The sequence below is a fragment of the Hyla sarda genome, chromosome 4 (assembly GCF_029499605.1).
Source record: "Hyla sarda isolate aHylSar1 chromosome 4, aHylSar1.hap1, whole genome shotgun sequence".
Taxonomy (NCBI): domain Eukaryota; kingdom Metazoa; phylum Chordata; class Amphibia; order Anura; family Hylidae; genus Hyla; species Hyla sarda.
The window spans coordinates 124,062,094-124,077,019 of NC_079192.1; the positions used below are offsets into that span (position 1 = coordinate 124,062,094).

Consider the following 14,926-nt stretch of genomic DNA (forward strand, 5'->3'; position numbering starts at 1 on the left):
GCATGACGTAAATGTACGTCCTGGTGCGGTGGTACTTAACGCACCAGGACGTACATTTACGTCCTGTGCATAATCGCGGGCATCGGAGCAATGCCCGTGTCATGCGCGGCTGATCCCGGCTGCTGATCGCAGCCAGGGACCCGCTGGCAATGGCCGACGCCCGCGATCTCGCGGGCGTCTGCCATTAACACCTCAGGTGCCGGGATCAATACAGATCCCGGCATCTGCGGCAGTGCGCGATTTCAATGAATGATCGGATCACCCGCAGCGCGGCTGCGGGGATCCGATCATTCAGAACGCCGCACGGAGGTCCTCTCACCTTCCGGCTCCCGGCGTCTTCTGCTCTGGTCTGAGATCGAGCAGACCAGAACAGAAGATGACCGATAACACTGATCTGATAGAACAGATCAGTATTAGCAATCATGGTATTGCTCTGAATAGTCCCCTATGGGGACTATTCAAGTGTAAAAAAAAAAATGTTAAAAAATGTAAAAGTAAAAAAAAAGTGAAAAATCCCCATCCCCAATAAAAAAGTTAAACGTCCGTTTTTTCCTATTTTACCCCCAAAAAGCATAAAAAATAAATGTAATAGACATATTTGGTATCGCCGCGTGCGTAAATGTCCGAACTATTGAAATAAAATGTTAATGATCCTGTACGGTGAACGGCGTGAACGTAAAAAAAAAAAAAAACTCAAAAATTGCTACTTTTTTATACATTTTATAAAAAAAAATTATAAAAAATGTATTAAAAGTTTTTTATATGCAAATGTGGTATCAAAAAAAAGTACAGATCATGGCACAAAAATGAGCCCTCATACCGCAGCTTATACGGAAAAATAAAAAAGTTAGAGGTCATCAAAATAAAGGGATTATAAACGTACTAATTTGGTTAAAAAGTTTGTGATTTTTTTTAAGCGCAACAATAATATAAAAGTAAGTAATAATGGATATCATTTTAATCGTATTGACCCTCAGAATAAAGAACACACGTCATTTTTACCGTAAATTGTACGGCGTGAAAACGAAACCTTCCAAAATTTGCAAAATTGCGTTTTTCTTTTTAATTTCCCCACAAAAATAGTGTTTTTTGGTTGCGCCATACATTTTATGATATAATGAGTTATGTCATTACAAAGGACAACTGGTCACTCAAAAAAACAAGCCCTCATACTAGTCTGTGGATGAAAATATAAAAGAGTTATGATTTTTAGAAGGCGAGGAGGAAAAAATGAAAACATAGAAATTAAATTGTCTGAGTCCTTAAGGTCAAAATGGGCTGAGTCCTTAAGGGGTTAAAGCTAATGGGTAATAAATTCACACCGAATTCTGTGGGGAATTTACATTGTGTGAACGCGGCCAAAGTGCATTATACCAGTGATCTGCGGATCATGGTCAGTCCCCAAATATACATATGCGTCCGTCCAGGTCACTTAACGTGCACTTCTTCCAGCTTGTTATTATGATCAGTCATGCTCTGAACATTCTACCACATATCAAAAGTTTTTTTCACATGATGCCCATCTCTGTCTGGCACATCTATCCATTGGCATCTCAAGAACAGTGGGGGACATTTATTATATAAAAGTCTACCCTACTCTTTTTTTACCGGTCTTTTTTCCTTCTAACTTTTTGCTTAGCAGCGTGTAATTTATCATCTGTGTCTACCTTAGATAATGAATTCCCCGCGGCTGTGCACGTTTGTTTTGCGCAGGGTAGAGAGGTTGTATATGTGTGCTTTTGGTATACGTACTTTTGCGCCTAGAAATCGGGGTTAGCGCAATATTCTGCGACTTATTACAAATGTTGCTTGTGATAAATAAGGGTGCACTGCATGTCTAAATCAGAAAATGGTGTACTGCTATGCAAAACGCGAGGAAACTTCTATTCAAAAAGTCGCATATAAGTCGCTAAATTTACATAACCGACATTCAAGCGCCAAGGATATACGGAAAAAAACGTCTATATTGAATGATAAATGTCCCCCATAATGCTGATGTATACTGTGGTAGACAGTGATGGGCACCATTTATTTCCATGTCCCAAATGTAGTTGTGGTGACCCGGTACCGTATCCTATCCGGTACCTGTGTATATAGGTCCCCTTAGCCAGAGTCCCTAGGACGTCAGGGTCCTTATTGTTTAGTTCACCCCTAGTCACCTCTCATACAGATAGTAATTATCCAGTAACCATTTGGGATTTATATCTATAGGATTGTATAAATGTAAATAAATAGTTAATTACCTGTCCATAGCGTAGCAGGACCTGCGGGTCACGTGATCAGGTGAACTCTATGGTTTTAGGCTTCAGGACCTTTGGAGGCCCCTATGACGTAGATCTCCCATCACTCCTTGTAACGGTGAGTGACAGTTAATTGGACCAGTGAAAAAGACCCTGCCCCTGCCTATATAAGGGAGCGGCGGCCATTGCTCTTTCTCTTTGCTCCTGACGAGGAAGGACCTGCACAGCTATCTCCCGCAGTGAGTTAGGCCCGAGCCTTACAGCAACGGCTGATCAATTCTAAATTGGGAGTGTATCAATCCCTAAGCACTCTGCATGATCACCGGACCTTATCTATCCCCTAAATCTGGACGGATCTGCAAAATTACCCTAAATTCAGAGACTGTATCTAAAGTCAAAGGGGGAGATTTATCAAAACCTGTGCAGAGTAAAACTTGCCCAGTTGCCCATAGCAACCAATCAGATCGCTTCTTTCATTTTTAGGAAGGCCTGTGAAAAATGAAAGAAGCGATCTGATTGGTTGCTATGGGCAACTTTACCTCTGCACAGGTTTTGATAAATCTCCCCCATAGTCCGCAGTAACTGTCAGTCATTGAACTATATAGAGACTGTATTCTTGAGACTGTTATTGTGCATTGGATGTACCGCAATCCGTTCAGTAAAGTTATCCAAGTTCAAGTTCAACTACCTTGTGGACCTTCAGTTATTTTATACATGCTCCTATCGTTACTGGGAAGGGCGGCGATAGGCCGGAGAATTACCTCAGCATACTAGCCCTCAGCCTGGCGTCACGAACTATAGGGTTAACATTAACCCCTCATCTACCGAAATAATACCCCAACTACCATACACCCCCCAAGGGCTACCACATAGTCACCTAGTGGTGGACAGTGTACAGCTCAACAGGTTCCAGTAAGACAAGAAAATAGCACAGGATGAAGGCTGCAGTGTGAATGTGAACATGTTTTACCACAATAAAATATCTGGTTGGTGCAGTAGATTATACTAAATACATTACGGGAATGTAAACTTTACTACACTCATTGGAAATTATTATTATATTTTTCCACAAGACTGTTTTTTCCCTAATAAAAACGTCGCCATCAATGCAAAATAAACATGAACCCCGGTCACGTGGTCGGCTCCTCCAGACACCGCTCACTCCAGTCATACAGGTTTGTATCGGGGTGGAGGAATTTGAATCGACACGCATGCGCACTCCCTTATTCCTGACTGAGGCGTGGAGCTTTGTAGTTGTCATTTCACATGTTCCCTTGGAGACGCGTGACGTCATCGCTTCCCACCAATCGCTGTGCAGGCAGATGTGTTCTCGAGGCAAATTTGAAAAGTTTAGTGCGTGAGGAGAGGAAACGGTTATAGCAGCGACAGTAGCGGCGGTGGCAGAGGAGCCTCGTACATACCGCAGTACCGGGAGCGGAGCCGCCATGAGGAGAAGGTGAGCGCTCATTGGGGCATTGACACTTTAACCCATAGGGTGCCGACCGGACAGCGGGAATATATTGGTACACTGCTGTGTGTGCATAGAGCCTGACACATGTATAGTGCTAATACGGAGGCCGGTAACGTATAAGGGCTGTGTCCTGTATCATGTGATCGGGCCGTGGACGACATGCATTATATCCTATGTAACCTAGAGCACTGACCGCTGCAGGATGGGTGCCCGAGGGTGCTGTGCCATCTGCTGTCATGGAGTGACTGACCTACACGGTGACACCCACTGCCATTCATATCTTACTCTTATGGGTTGTTTATGAGCGTAAGAATCCATATTTACTTGTTTTGTCAGGATGTAACTTACATCGCCAGTCCTTACATCGCAGCTGGTGTAGAACTACAAAGCCCAGCATGACCTCCTGGTGCAGGTTGTTGGCACTATGCCCCGCCCCGAAACCATTCTCTCCAAGTTTCTGTCAGGTATACAAAGAGCCGATTGTTGTAATGGGAGAAGCAGGAGATCTGGATGTGTATTGTGGTAGTGCCAGGTGCCCTGCAGGTGAGTGGCCATCAGGTGCCCTGCAGGTGAGTGTTAGTGCCAGGTGCCCTGCAGGTGAGTGGCCCATCAGGTGCCCTGCAGGTGAGTGGCCCATCAGGTGCCCTGCAGGTGAGTGGCCCATCAGGTGCCCTGCAGGTGAGTGGCCCATCAGGTGCCCTGCAGGTGAGTGGCCCATCAGGTGCCCTGCAGGTGAGTGGCCCATCAGGTGCCCTGCAGGTGAGTGGCCCATCAGGTGCCCTGCAGGTGAGTGGCCCATCAGGTGCCCTGCAGGTGAGTGGCCCATCAGGTGCCCTGCAGGTGAGTGGCCCATCAGGTGCCCTGCAGGTGAGTGGCCCATCAGGTGCCCTGCAGGTGGGTGGCCCATCAGGTGCCCTGCAGGTGAGTGGCCCATCAGGTGCCCTGCAGGTGAGTGGCCCATCAGGTGCCCTGCAGGTGAGTGGCCCATCAGGTGCCCTGCAGGTGAGTGGCCCATCAGGTGCCCTGCAGGTGAGTGGCCCATCAGGTGCCCTGCAGGTGAGTGGCCCATCAGGTGCCCTGCAGGTAAATTTGGCAACAGGCTGAGCTCCTATAGGAAACCTGAGCTTGTAGCATTTGCACTTTTTGGCAAAATATGGAAGAAATCTATTCAATGCCCTGTCTAGCTGCCACTCAGCTATACTACGTCACCATTTACTGGTACCCCGTTTGTCCTATTAAATCAGTGTTTTCCAATCAGGGCGCCTCCAGCTGTTGCAAAACTACAACTCCCAGCATGCCCGGACAGCCAAAGGCTGTCCGGGCATGCTGGGAGTTGTAGTTTTGCAACAGCTGGAGCCGCCCTGTTTGGGAAACACTGGATTAAACAACCAGCCAGTTTCACTAGGGGGGATGTAGCACCAGCCTGTCACCCAGCTTTTCCAGAAATAGATACAGATCAGTGTGCTGTTCTGTTCTCTTAGGGGGGTGTTGTCCTGGAGGAAAGTCTATGCCATTAATGCTCTGGAATTCTGAGTCTTGGGTAAATATTAACACTTGCACTTTGCAGCTCTGAGTCCTTGGTATTTGTTCCTGGCTGCAGAGGTTTACAGGTGATATATTGGCAGTGTGCAATACCTTCTATACCTGCTTCCCAACAGGGCTGGGGTTGACTTCAGAGAGCAGTGGGTGGGTGAGTGCAGCGCTTACAGCTAATATGTCACATGGGGAATAGAATCCGTTCTTCCACAATCATATAATAGAGCAGGAGCTAAACAGATGTATATAGCTAGGGTGCGTTCACATCACCATTTTACCATCCTACTTCTTCTCACGATTTTTAACGTTGAAATCGTACAAATCTGCATGCCAAGTTGTATTAATCACGCAATTTTTTTTGTACGCATGTGCAGTAGACTTCAAAACACATACACTTCAAATATATAAAACTTTATTGCCATTGGCGTACATATTAATTTTAACAAACAGGATCAGATTTTTCTTGAAAATCGGATGGAATTTTAATCTGTACGATTTTTGGATACGATTTTAAATTGGATAGCAAAGAAATCTTATCATACGATTGTATACGTTTTTTTGCAATCCAATTTTGTCCTATAATCGGATGGTTAAATTGTGATGTGAACCTAGCCTAAGTGGGAAAAGACTAATCTAGTGATGTAAATCTGCTTATTATTGGTTTAGGAGTCCAGTGGGTGTTTCTATTCAGTGACTGACAGTGTTCCCTGTATGCATATAGCTGTTAGTCACTATTAGGACCACCCACTGGACTCCATAGTCCAGAATGAGCAGATATGCTTCTATTACATGTATATACTGAACTTGTCCCCAATAAACTATATATCGATCTGCTCGGCTACTTCTGCTCTGTAATCTGATGCCGGCAGAATGGATTCTATTCTCAATGTGATGGGCTCACTTTTAAAGGGAGCTTGTCATCAGGTTTAACCCTATGAAACTACAGGCAACAGGTTATCTAAAGATCAATGGCAGCAGAAAAAGAGCAAACAGCGGCACTTCAGTGATCCGATGAAACAAGGCGATTTTTATTCACACATCCGTCAATACATACGGTGCAACATTTCAGCCCACACAATGAGGTCTTTTTCAAGCATATCAGACAGTGAACAATAGCAAATTCAGGCTGGGTTCACACCACGTTTTTGCAATACAGTTCATGTATACGTTTTCAATTTAAAAACCGTACGGAACCGTTTTAAAAACCGTACAGACCATATTAAAAACCGTATGCCAAAAGATGCATCAGGTTGTGCCCATATTGTATCTTGCACGGTTTTGTCAGTTTATTTCCCGTACCCAAAATCGTAGCCTACCACAGTTTTTGGTCTGGATGAAAAACCGTATTGAAACGTTTACTTTTTTTTTTTTTTTACATGGGAGTAAATGTGAACCGTATGTGCATACGTTTCCATCCGGTCCGGTTTTCACCATACGGTTTTTGACTTTGCACAGTTTTGTTTCTTGGAATTTCAATCAAACAAGGGAAACTTTATTCATCATGGAATGAAAAGTTAAAAACGTATACGTTTTCCCTAAGAATAAAAATGGAATCAATCGGACATCATTTTTCAAACCGTAAAGGGGTTAAAACTTGTACACACGTTTTGATACAGTTTAGTCAGGTCTTGAGGAATAGTTTTTTTTAATCAAAAACCTGATACGGGAACTGTATTGCAAAAACGTGGTGTGAACCCAGCTTATATAGGGTCATGAATTAGTGAATCACTCCCCAAAAGCAGATTGGTTTCTGTGACACCACATATCAAAACAATTCAATATTAATGTTGAATTGTTATTGTATGGCAATGTACTTTGCATTCACACACAGTTATGATATACACATAGGTGATGGCATTTATATGCACAGGTATTTTGATTGCTTACTATGTATAAAAATATGAATTTGTTTGATATGTGATGTTACAGAAACCAATCTCCTTTTGGGGTGTGATTCACTAATTCATGACCCTATATAAATTTGCTATTGTTCACTGTCTGATATGCTTGAAATTGTGTGGGCTGGAATGTTGCACCTTATGTATTGACGGATGTGTGAATAAAAATCGCCTTGTTTCATCGGATCACTGAAGTGCCGCTGTTTGCTCTTTTTCTGCTGCCATTGATCTTTAGATAACATGTTGCTGGTAGTTATATAGGGTTAAACCTGATGACAAGCTCCTTTTTAAACTGAGCCTATCACATTAAGAATAGAATCCATTCTGCCGGCATCAGATTACAGAGCAGAAGTAGCCGAGCAGATCGATATATAGTTTATTGGGGACAAGTTCAGTATATACATGTAATAGAAGCATATCTGCTCATTCTGGACTATGGAGTCCAGTGGGTGGTCCTAATAGTGATTGACAGCTATATGCATACAGGGAACACTGTCAGTCACTGAAACTGAGTGGTACATACAATAAGTGAGACCATAGGGCAGTGGTATTCAAACTGTGGCCCTCCAGATGTTGCAAAACTACAACTCCCAGCATGCCCGGACAGCCAACGACTTTTCCTGCATAAATTAGTTCAGCTTTCAGGTGCGCCAGTGGGCTGGAAAAGGTGGAAACAGTCCTAGGAGAGAGTCTCCAGCCCACCGGAGCACCTGAAACCTGAACTCATTTATGCAGGATAAGTCATCAACTGCCGAGCCGAGAAGTTCGTGACGAATCGAATTTACTGTAAGTTCGCTCATCTCTATTCCCTACCATGCCTGGATGTCCTATCTGCTATCTGAGAAAGTGCTTAAAAAATCTCCTGCACTGCATGTAAAATTAGCCCTTACTAGTCATTGGAGTGTGTGACTTTCCAAACTAGTCAGTGCACCTCGAGCTGTCACCACACCTATTCATCCTCTCCATGTCTATTCAGATGTGAGTGACCGCCTGGAACAGCCAATGTCACCTTTCTTCTCACTGAATTCTCGGACAGCCTCTGGAGGTTAGAGATTTACAAAGAACATACAGTAAGAAGAGCGGTGAAGTCAGCTGTGCCCAGGCTGTCAGTCACATCTAAATTGGCATGAATAAGTGTGGTTACAGCCCGAGGAGCAGTGACACGTTTGGAAAGCCAAGTCAGGGTTAATTTACATATAGCGCAGTACATTTTTGAAACTTTTTTTTAAGACCACAAAGTAGACATTTAGACATTGTAAGGAACCTGATCTTCAGATGTATAGCGTGTTGCTGGGTTAGACCTGATGACAATCACTTTATTATAAGGCACTTAATTCTTTATTTTACTATACCTATAGTCTGTTTATAAATCCATACATTACTGTGAGCGGTGCCGAGCAGAAATGAATGAGCGCAGCTCTCAGCTGAACATCCTGCACCTGGTTTTAGCAGTGGGTGCTGGGTGCTCATCAAAGCTCCTGACATGCCTCTATGACATGTTAGAAGTAACTAAAATCATAGATTCTCTTGTCCCTGTTATTTAAGAGAAACTGACAGATCGGTAACCTGAATATATAGGTTGTTCTAGTGTTCCTGAGTAAAACCATGTATTCCTTAACCCTATCTGTTCAGCTGTTCCTAAGATATGGCACAATCTTACAATATGCAATAGGGATCGACCGATTATCGGTATGGCCGATATTATCGTCCGATAATGACGATTTTGGGCATTATCAGTATCGGCAATTACCTTGCCGATAATGCCCCGCACCGCGACCACCCCCGACCCACCGCACCGCGTCGCACCCCCCCCACCGTAGTGCTGGGCGGTATACCGGTATGAACCGGATACCGTTTTTTTTCTCCCACGGTATGGATTTTTGCCCATACCGCTATACCGGTCGGGCCCCTCCCCCACCCTCAGAGTCAATAAAAATAATTAAACTTACCCGTAATGGGGGTGTTCCGGGCCATCCATCCTTCCTGTAGTGTCCGGCGGCATTCCGGGTGGAGGGTGAACCGGTCCGGGCTGTCCTTCTTCTCGGGGGGGGGGGGGGGGGGGGGGGGGTGGGTCCTCTTCTCCACTCTGGGAAGGCTCCGGCCTAGTAACGCTGCATAGACGCCGCTACGCCGTGACGTCAGGTGCGTCGCTGCGCAGCGGCGTCTATGCAGCGTTACTAGGCCGGAGCCTGCCCGGAGTGGAGAAGAGGACCCAACGGAGAAGAAGGACAGCCCGGACCGGTTCACCCTCCACCCGGAATGCCGCCGGACACTACAGGAAGGATGGATGGCCCGGACCACCCTCCCCGGACGGTCCCTGCAGCAACTGGGGAGGTGAGTCAGGGTTCTGGGATGGACAGGGGTCTGTATAATATACTATCCTTACAGTAAGCCCTCCAGCTGTTGAGGCCCTCAAGCTGTTGCAAAACTACAACTCCCAGCATGCCCGGACAGCCAACGGCTGTCCAGGCATGCTGGGAGTAGTAGTTTTGCAACAGCTGGAGGCACCCCTAGGTGCGGCGGGGGGGGGAGCGGTGGCGGTGATAGGTCTCAGGACCCCCGGACAGGTAGGGGGAGAGAAGCGGGTGGTGGCGGCAGCAGCCTATGGCACCCCAAAAGCCACTGCAGTGCATTGATTTAAAGCGCCCGCTTTAAATCAATGATCTGCAGCGGTGTCGCGGGGGGATAAATAGCCGATAACTTATACCGGAATATCGGTATAAGTTATCGGCTATCGGCCCTAACCTCCACCGATTATCGGTATCGGCCCTAAAAAACCGATATCGGTCGATCCCTAATATGCAAAATAGTCTTAGATGCATCGGGGGCGGGTTTGAGGACTTTTTGCAGCTCTTATTCCCTCCCCTGTGTTGTTAATGTCGCCCCGCTCATTAAAGGAGTTCTGAAGTGAAACATAACTTATCTCTTATCCAAAGGAGATAGGGGATAAGTTATGATTCACTGCACTACCCCTTTAATAATGATTTCTTTCCCCTTGATAAGTGGTGTGAACGGGGCCCAGGGGACAGCGTCAGAGGCACACATAGTCCTCAGACCCACCTCCAGTGCAGTTAAGAGCTCGTTTGCATATTTCAAGATTCTGCACAGTGAAGTCTGATCTTGCTGGAATATTTTTACAGCCAGTCCAGATTAAGGGTAATTGCACATCGGATGGATTTTCTGTAGGTTTTTTACCTGTGGATTTGTGTAGGTAAAATCTGCAGCAGATAACTGTCCCAGGTTTATGGGAGATATTTTATAGATTTCATCCTAATGCTGTAAATTGCTTCTGTGCAAATATTTACTGGTATGTAAACATTGTCATTTTTCAAATGATCTAAGTCAATTTTAAGGGGCATTAAAATGCCATAAAGTTAAACTGATTTGTAAATTATTTCTATTTAAAAATATTAAGCCTTCCAGTACTTATCAGCTGCTGCAAGTTGTGGAGTTATTTTCAGTTTGACCACCTGTGTCAGGGACTGTCCAAAGCCTGAACAAATTTCCATAGCAAACTTATCCTGCTCTGGACAGTTCCTGACAGGGACAGAGGTGTCAACAGAGAGCACTGTGGTCAGACAGAAGAGAGCCACACAACTTCCTCTGGAGCATACAGCAGCTGGTAAGTACATGAAAATTTTTAATAGAAATAATTTACAAATTTGTTTAACTTTCTTCCACCAGTTGATGTGAAAGCATTTTCCCCCCTCTGGAGTACCCCTTTAAACTGCACACGGTGCTGGCAGTGTCTTTCCAAGCTGCAATGTTATGGAATACGGCCTGCGGTGCACTGAACTGGAAACAGTGTGTGTGTGTGTCCAAAAAGCGGAATCTGGCGGAAAAATTCAGTTTGAAAATTCTGTTGCAGCAGACTCCTATTGTTTTTAACATATCTATTGGTATCACCGCAGTGGCAGTGTGGTTCATGACCCAAGTTTTACTTCAGTAGAACATCTAGGACAGTGATTCACTTGTGTTATGGCCATCTGAACCTGGCTTTACACTGTATCATTCTGCAGTTAGGGACACCAAGATGTAGCTTATGTTCCCTTTATTGCCTCTACAAGGAAAGTAAAGCATTCTGGGGTGCTCATTGGTATCCATAGGTGTGTTTATGCTTTTTAGTGGATCCTGGTGGTCTTTCAGGGCTAAAGCCACTGTATTGATGGGGGGAGGGATCTACAGGTGTAATAGGATGAATCGCACAGTTCTGTGTAAAGCAGACGATGCCTTTCTGGGTTGTTATGGATTTAAATAAACTGAATATTCAGGAAGATTAAAAGTCATGTCTTGGTGTGGTCAGCAGAGATGAGCATGTGAGGGGCGCAGAACTATATGATGGACGATTGTCACCAAACCATTAAATGTTCCCTGTTCTGTACAGTTCATATGGCAGCCTGTATAGAGTTCATACAAACCCTTTCCAGACAGTGCGAGAGAATATGGAGTGATCTCATCTTGTCTTGCAGGCAGAGGGTGGGGCGGTAAGCGCTTATTATATCTCGGTGTAGCCGTTACATTCCTTCTTCGTGTAGTCATGTACAGTCCAGAACAAGGGTTTGCTGAATGTGCACAGTGTTTCAGTAGTTCTTTCATTGGGTTAAGTGAAACTCGGTTACTATTAAGCAATAAGACATTATTGTACAAATCAAGGATGGGAAAAACATCTAGTACATATACTCCTGCCAAAAGAATATAGGGGGGATTTATCTTTGTTTGGAGGGTTTTTAGGCTATTTTTGGCACAGTCGTTTGGGGCAGCCATTTTTTGCGTCATAAGTGTGCCCTTTTAAAATAGAACAATTAGTAATTTGTTCTACAGTAGTCAGTTTTTTTGGATTGGTTTGTGCAGTGGACATAAATTTACTGTGTGCCCCTTTTTTTAAATGTTCTGGCGAAAAGAGCCCTCATGAGGCGCAACCCCAATCCACACTTAGAAAAGTGCCTGGTCACAACAATTATTAGATGCTGTTTAATCTGCGCCAAATACCACATGCCGTCCGCCAGATTGATAAACAGTTAGAAAGAGATCAAGGCAGATGCTTTTCTCGAGGCTGACAGATGACCCTTGCTGTAGTGCTATACAGTGTAACCTAGTTTATCATGATCAGGGGACTTGTCACTAGGTCACTCTGCCCTCTTTGTAGTTGAGTAGTAATAGCATAACAAATTTCTAAATAAAGAGGGGCATTTATCAAAACTGAGCTTGCTTTTTGTTCAGTTTAGAGGAAAAAAGTTGTGGGGAAAATGTATCAATTGGTGCACAGACTTTGATGAATGCCCGCTGAACTGCTCTGAATAAATGTTGCAGAGCTGTGGGGGGGGGGGGGGGGGGGGGGGGTCTGTGCAAAAATTGTATTAAGTTGCACTGACTTACAATTGTCCCATATAGACATATAGGGCAGGGTTGAATTGCCCTGTGATATGTTCTAAATCTGGCTCATGCGTCTTTTCTGCAACATTTCGTGACCACTCTAAATCAGATCACTTCATGGTCATAAAAATTAAACCGTCTAAATGAAATTTCGCTCGGGACCTGCCTGCATCAAATTTAGGCGAAAAAAGCAATTTAAATTGTTTGATAAATTCCTCTCAAAGTCTCCTTTTTTGACTCTTGTGTGTTCCAGTGAGGCGATTGCTGCAGAGTCTGTAGCCTGCTTAAACTCTGCATTAGTACGTCTTCGAGATATCTGGGAAGAAATTGGAATACCAGAAGACCAGAGACTGCAAAGAACAGATGCCGTCAAGAGACATGTAAATGTAAGTACTTTGCTCTCTTCTATTAGGAACATATACTTGCATTCTTAATTAAAAATTTGTGTACTACTGCTCTAACTTCAGATTTCCTATTCTATAGTTCTTTTCACCTTTTTAGGCATTAATCGATTAGAATTGTCATGGAATTTTATGATCTTGTAATTTAAAAATATCAATTGATATGCTAGTTTATTGAGAAGTATTAATTCTATGTAACAGATTCTGTTGACACGAATGATTGAGGAGGAGGAAAACTTGAAAGACCGTCTCCTGAAGAGCATTGATATCTGCCGCAAAGAACTAAATACCCTTTGTGAGGAGCTGCATCTTCCACCATTTGAAGTGAGTGTAATACACTTTATATGGATACATCTGAGTGTGTGTTAATGGTGTTTAAAATGCAAAGAATTCTTGAAGATTTCTGTTTAAGAACTTCTTTCTTTCGGGCTTTGTATTGTGCAGTCACTCTGCTAATTCCAGTTCATCCTGTAAAATGGTGGCCATGGAGTTAAGACAAGAAGTTTTCATCTCTTCGTAGCTTTATTTTAAAATGACAAGAGGTAATACAGTGGTCCCTCAACATACGATGGTAATCCGTTCCAAATGGACCATCGTTTGTTGAGGGATCCGTGCAATGTAAAGTATAGGACAGTGGTCTTTAACTTGCGGACCTCCAGATATTGCAAAACTACAACACCCAGCATGCCCGGACAGCCGTTGGCTGTCCAGGCATGCTGGGAGTTGTAGTTTTGCAACATCTGGAGGTCTGCAGGTTGAAGACCACTGGTATTGGAGGTTATACTCGCGTGTCCCCGCCGCTCCGGACCGTCATCATGGATGTCGCCTTCCATCGCTGTCACCGCGTCCTTGGGGTGTCCCCGCCGCTCTGGCAAGGTCTCTGCTTCCCCGGCATCCTCGCTCTCCGTCGCCGCCATCACGGCGCTAAGCACGCTGCTCCTATTGGATGACGGGACGGCGTGCGCAGCGACGTGATGACGACAATGGAGAGCGCCGACTATACAGGGTATCCCGAAGAGGACGCGCCGGAGCCCCGAGGACACGTAAGTGATCATCAGCGGACCACACGGGGCACCGTAAACGGCTATCTGGTGGCAGTTGAAGCAGGCTGCGCTGCCGGATAGCCGTTTATGCGATGGCCCCGACATACAAAAGCATCGTATGTTGATGCTGCCTTCAACGTGCGATGGCCTCTGAGAGGCCATCGTATGTTGAAATGATCGTAGGTCGGGGGGGTCACTGTACCAACTCGATTAACAATGTTCTTAGTCATAGTAGGACTCGTAACTTTGTCATGCCTTGACTAAAAACTTTGGTTCACAACGCATCAGCTAACAGAGTTGGTTTGTCCTTCTTTGTACTTGCTGTCTTCTCTCTCTTGGAACCATAGTCATAAGATGACTGTCAGCCGAAGATTATTTCCCTCAACTTTGCTATGTACACTCTTGGTTGGGGCTAACCAAATAATAATTTTATGTGAGACCATTGACATACAAGCAGTCCACATGGAAGAAGTTGGGGGACATTCTCAGAGACATGAGATTGGATCCCACTAAAATTGACAAATATCACTTGTCTATGGGAACCTTTATTGAGCTGCTACAATAATGTCAATGGGAGTCAAAATGACTTTTACATACAATTTAAGGGACTCTGTCCTCTACATTTGGTGCATTTGGTGTTAAGAGCTGGATACACTATTGGATAATTGTTATGGTATAATAGCAGACTGCACCTTTCCTGGAACTGATGGGGGTTTGGAAAACACTGCCCTAATAGCTATCTTAAAGGAGAACTCCGGTATGGGTGGGAATAAACAACTTATCCCCAATCCTAAGCATAGGGGATAAGTATTAGATCGCGGGGGGTCCGACAACTGGGGCCCCCCGCGATCTCCTGTACGGGGACCCGGCTTGCTCCTGCTCAATGCAGGAGATGAGCGTTTTCGACCACAGCCGAAGCTGCGGCCAACACGCCCCCTCCATACACTTCTATGGCAGAGCTGGA

At 44.7% G+C, this 14,926-nt stretch overlaps 1 protein-coding gene across 2 annotated transcripts in view; it reads left to right on the plus strand.

Moving 5' to 3' along the window:
* The first annotated feature begins 3,538 nt into the window (after nucleotides 1-3,538).
* PRC1 (protein regulator of cytokinesis 1) overlaps nucleotides 3,539-14,926 on the plus strand; it is a 42,728-nt gene continuing 31,340 nt past the window's right edge. For both annotated transcript variants that reach the window (XM_056572026.1, XM_056572028.1), the window contains exons 1-3: nucleotides 3,539-3,696; nucleotides 12,772-12,904; nucleotides 13,121-13,243. In XM_056572026.1, the coding sequence (XP_056428001.1) occupies nucleotides 3,686-3,696; nucleotides 12,772-12,904; nucleotides 13,121-13,243 (267 nt within the window). In that variant the 5' untranslated portion in view covers nucleotides 3,539-3,685. The remainder of the gene's footprint in view (nucleotides 3,697-12,771; nucleotides 12,905-13,120; nucleotides 13,244-14,926) is intronic.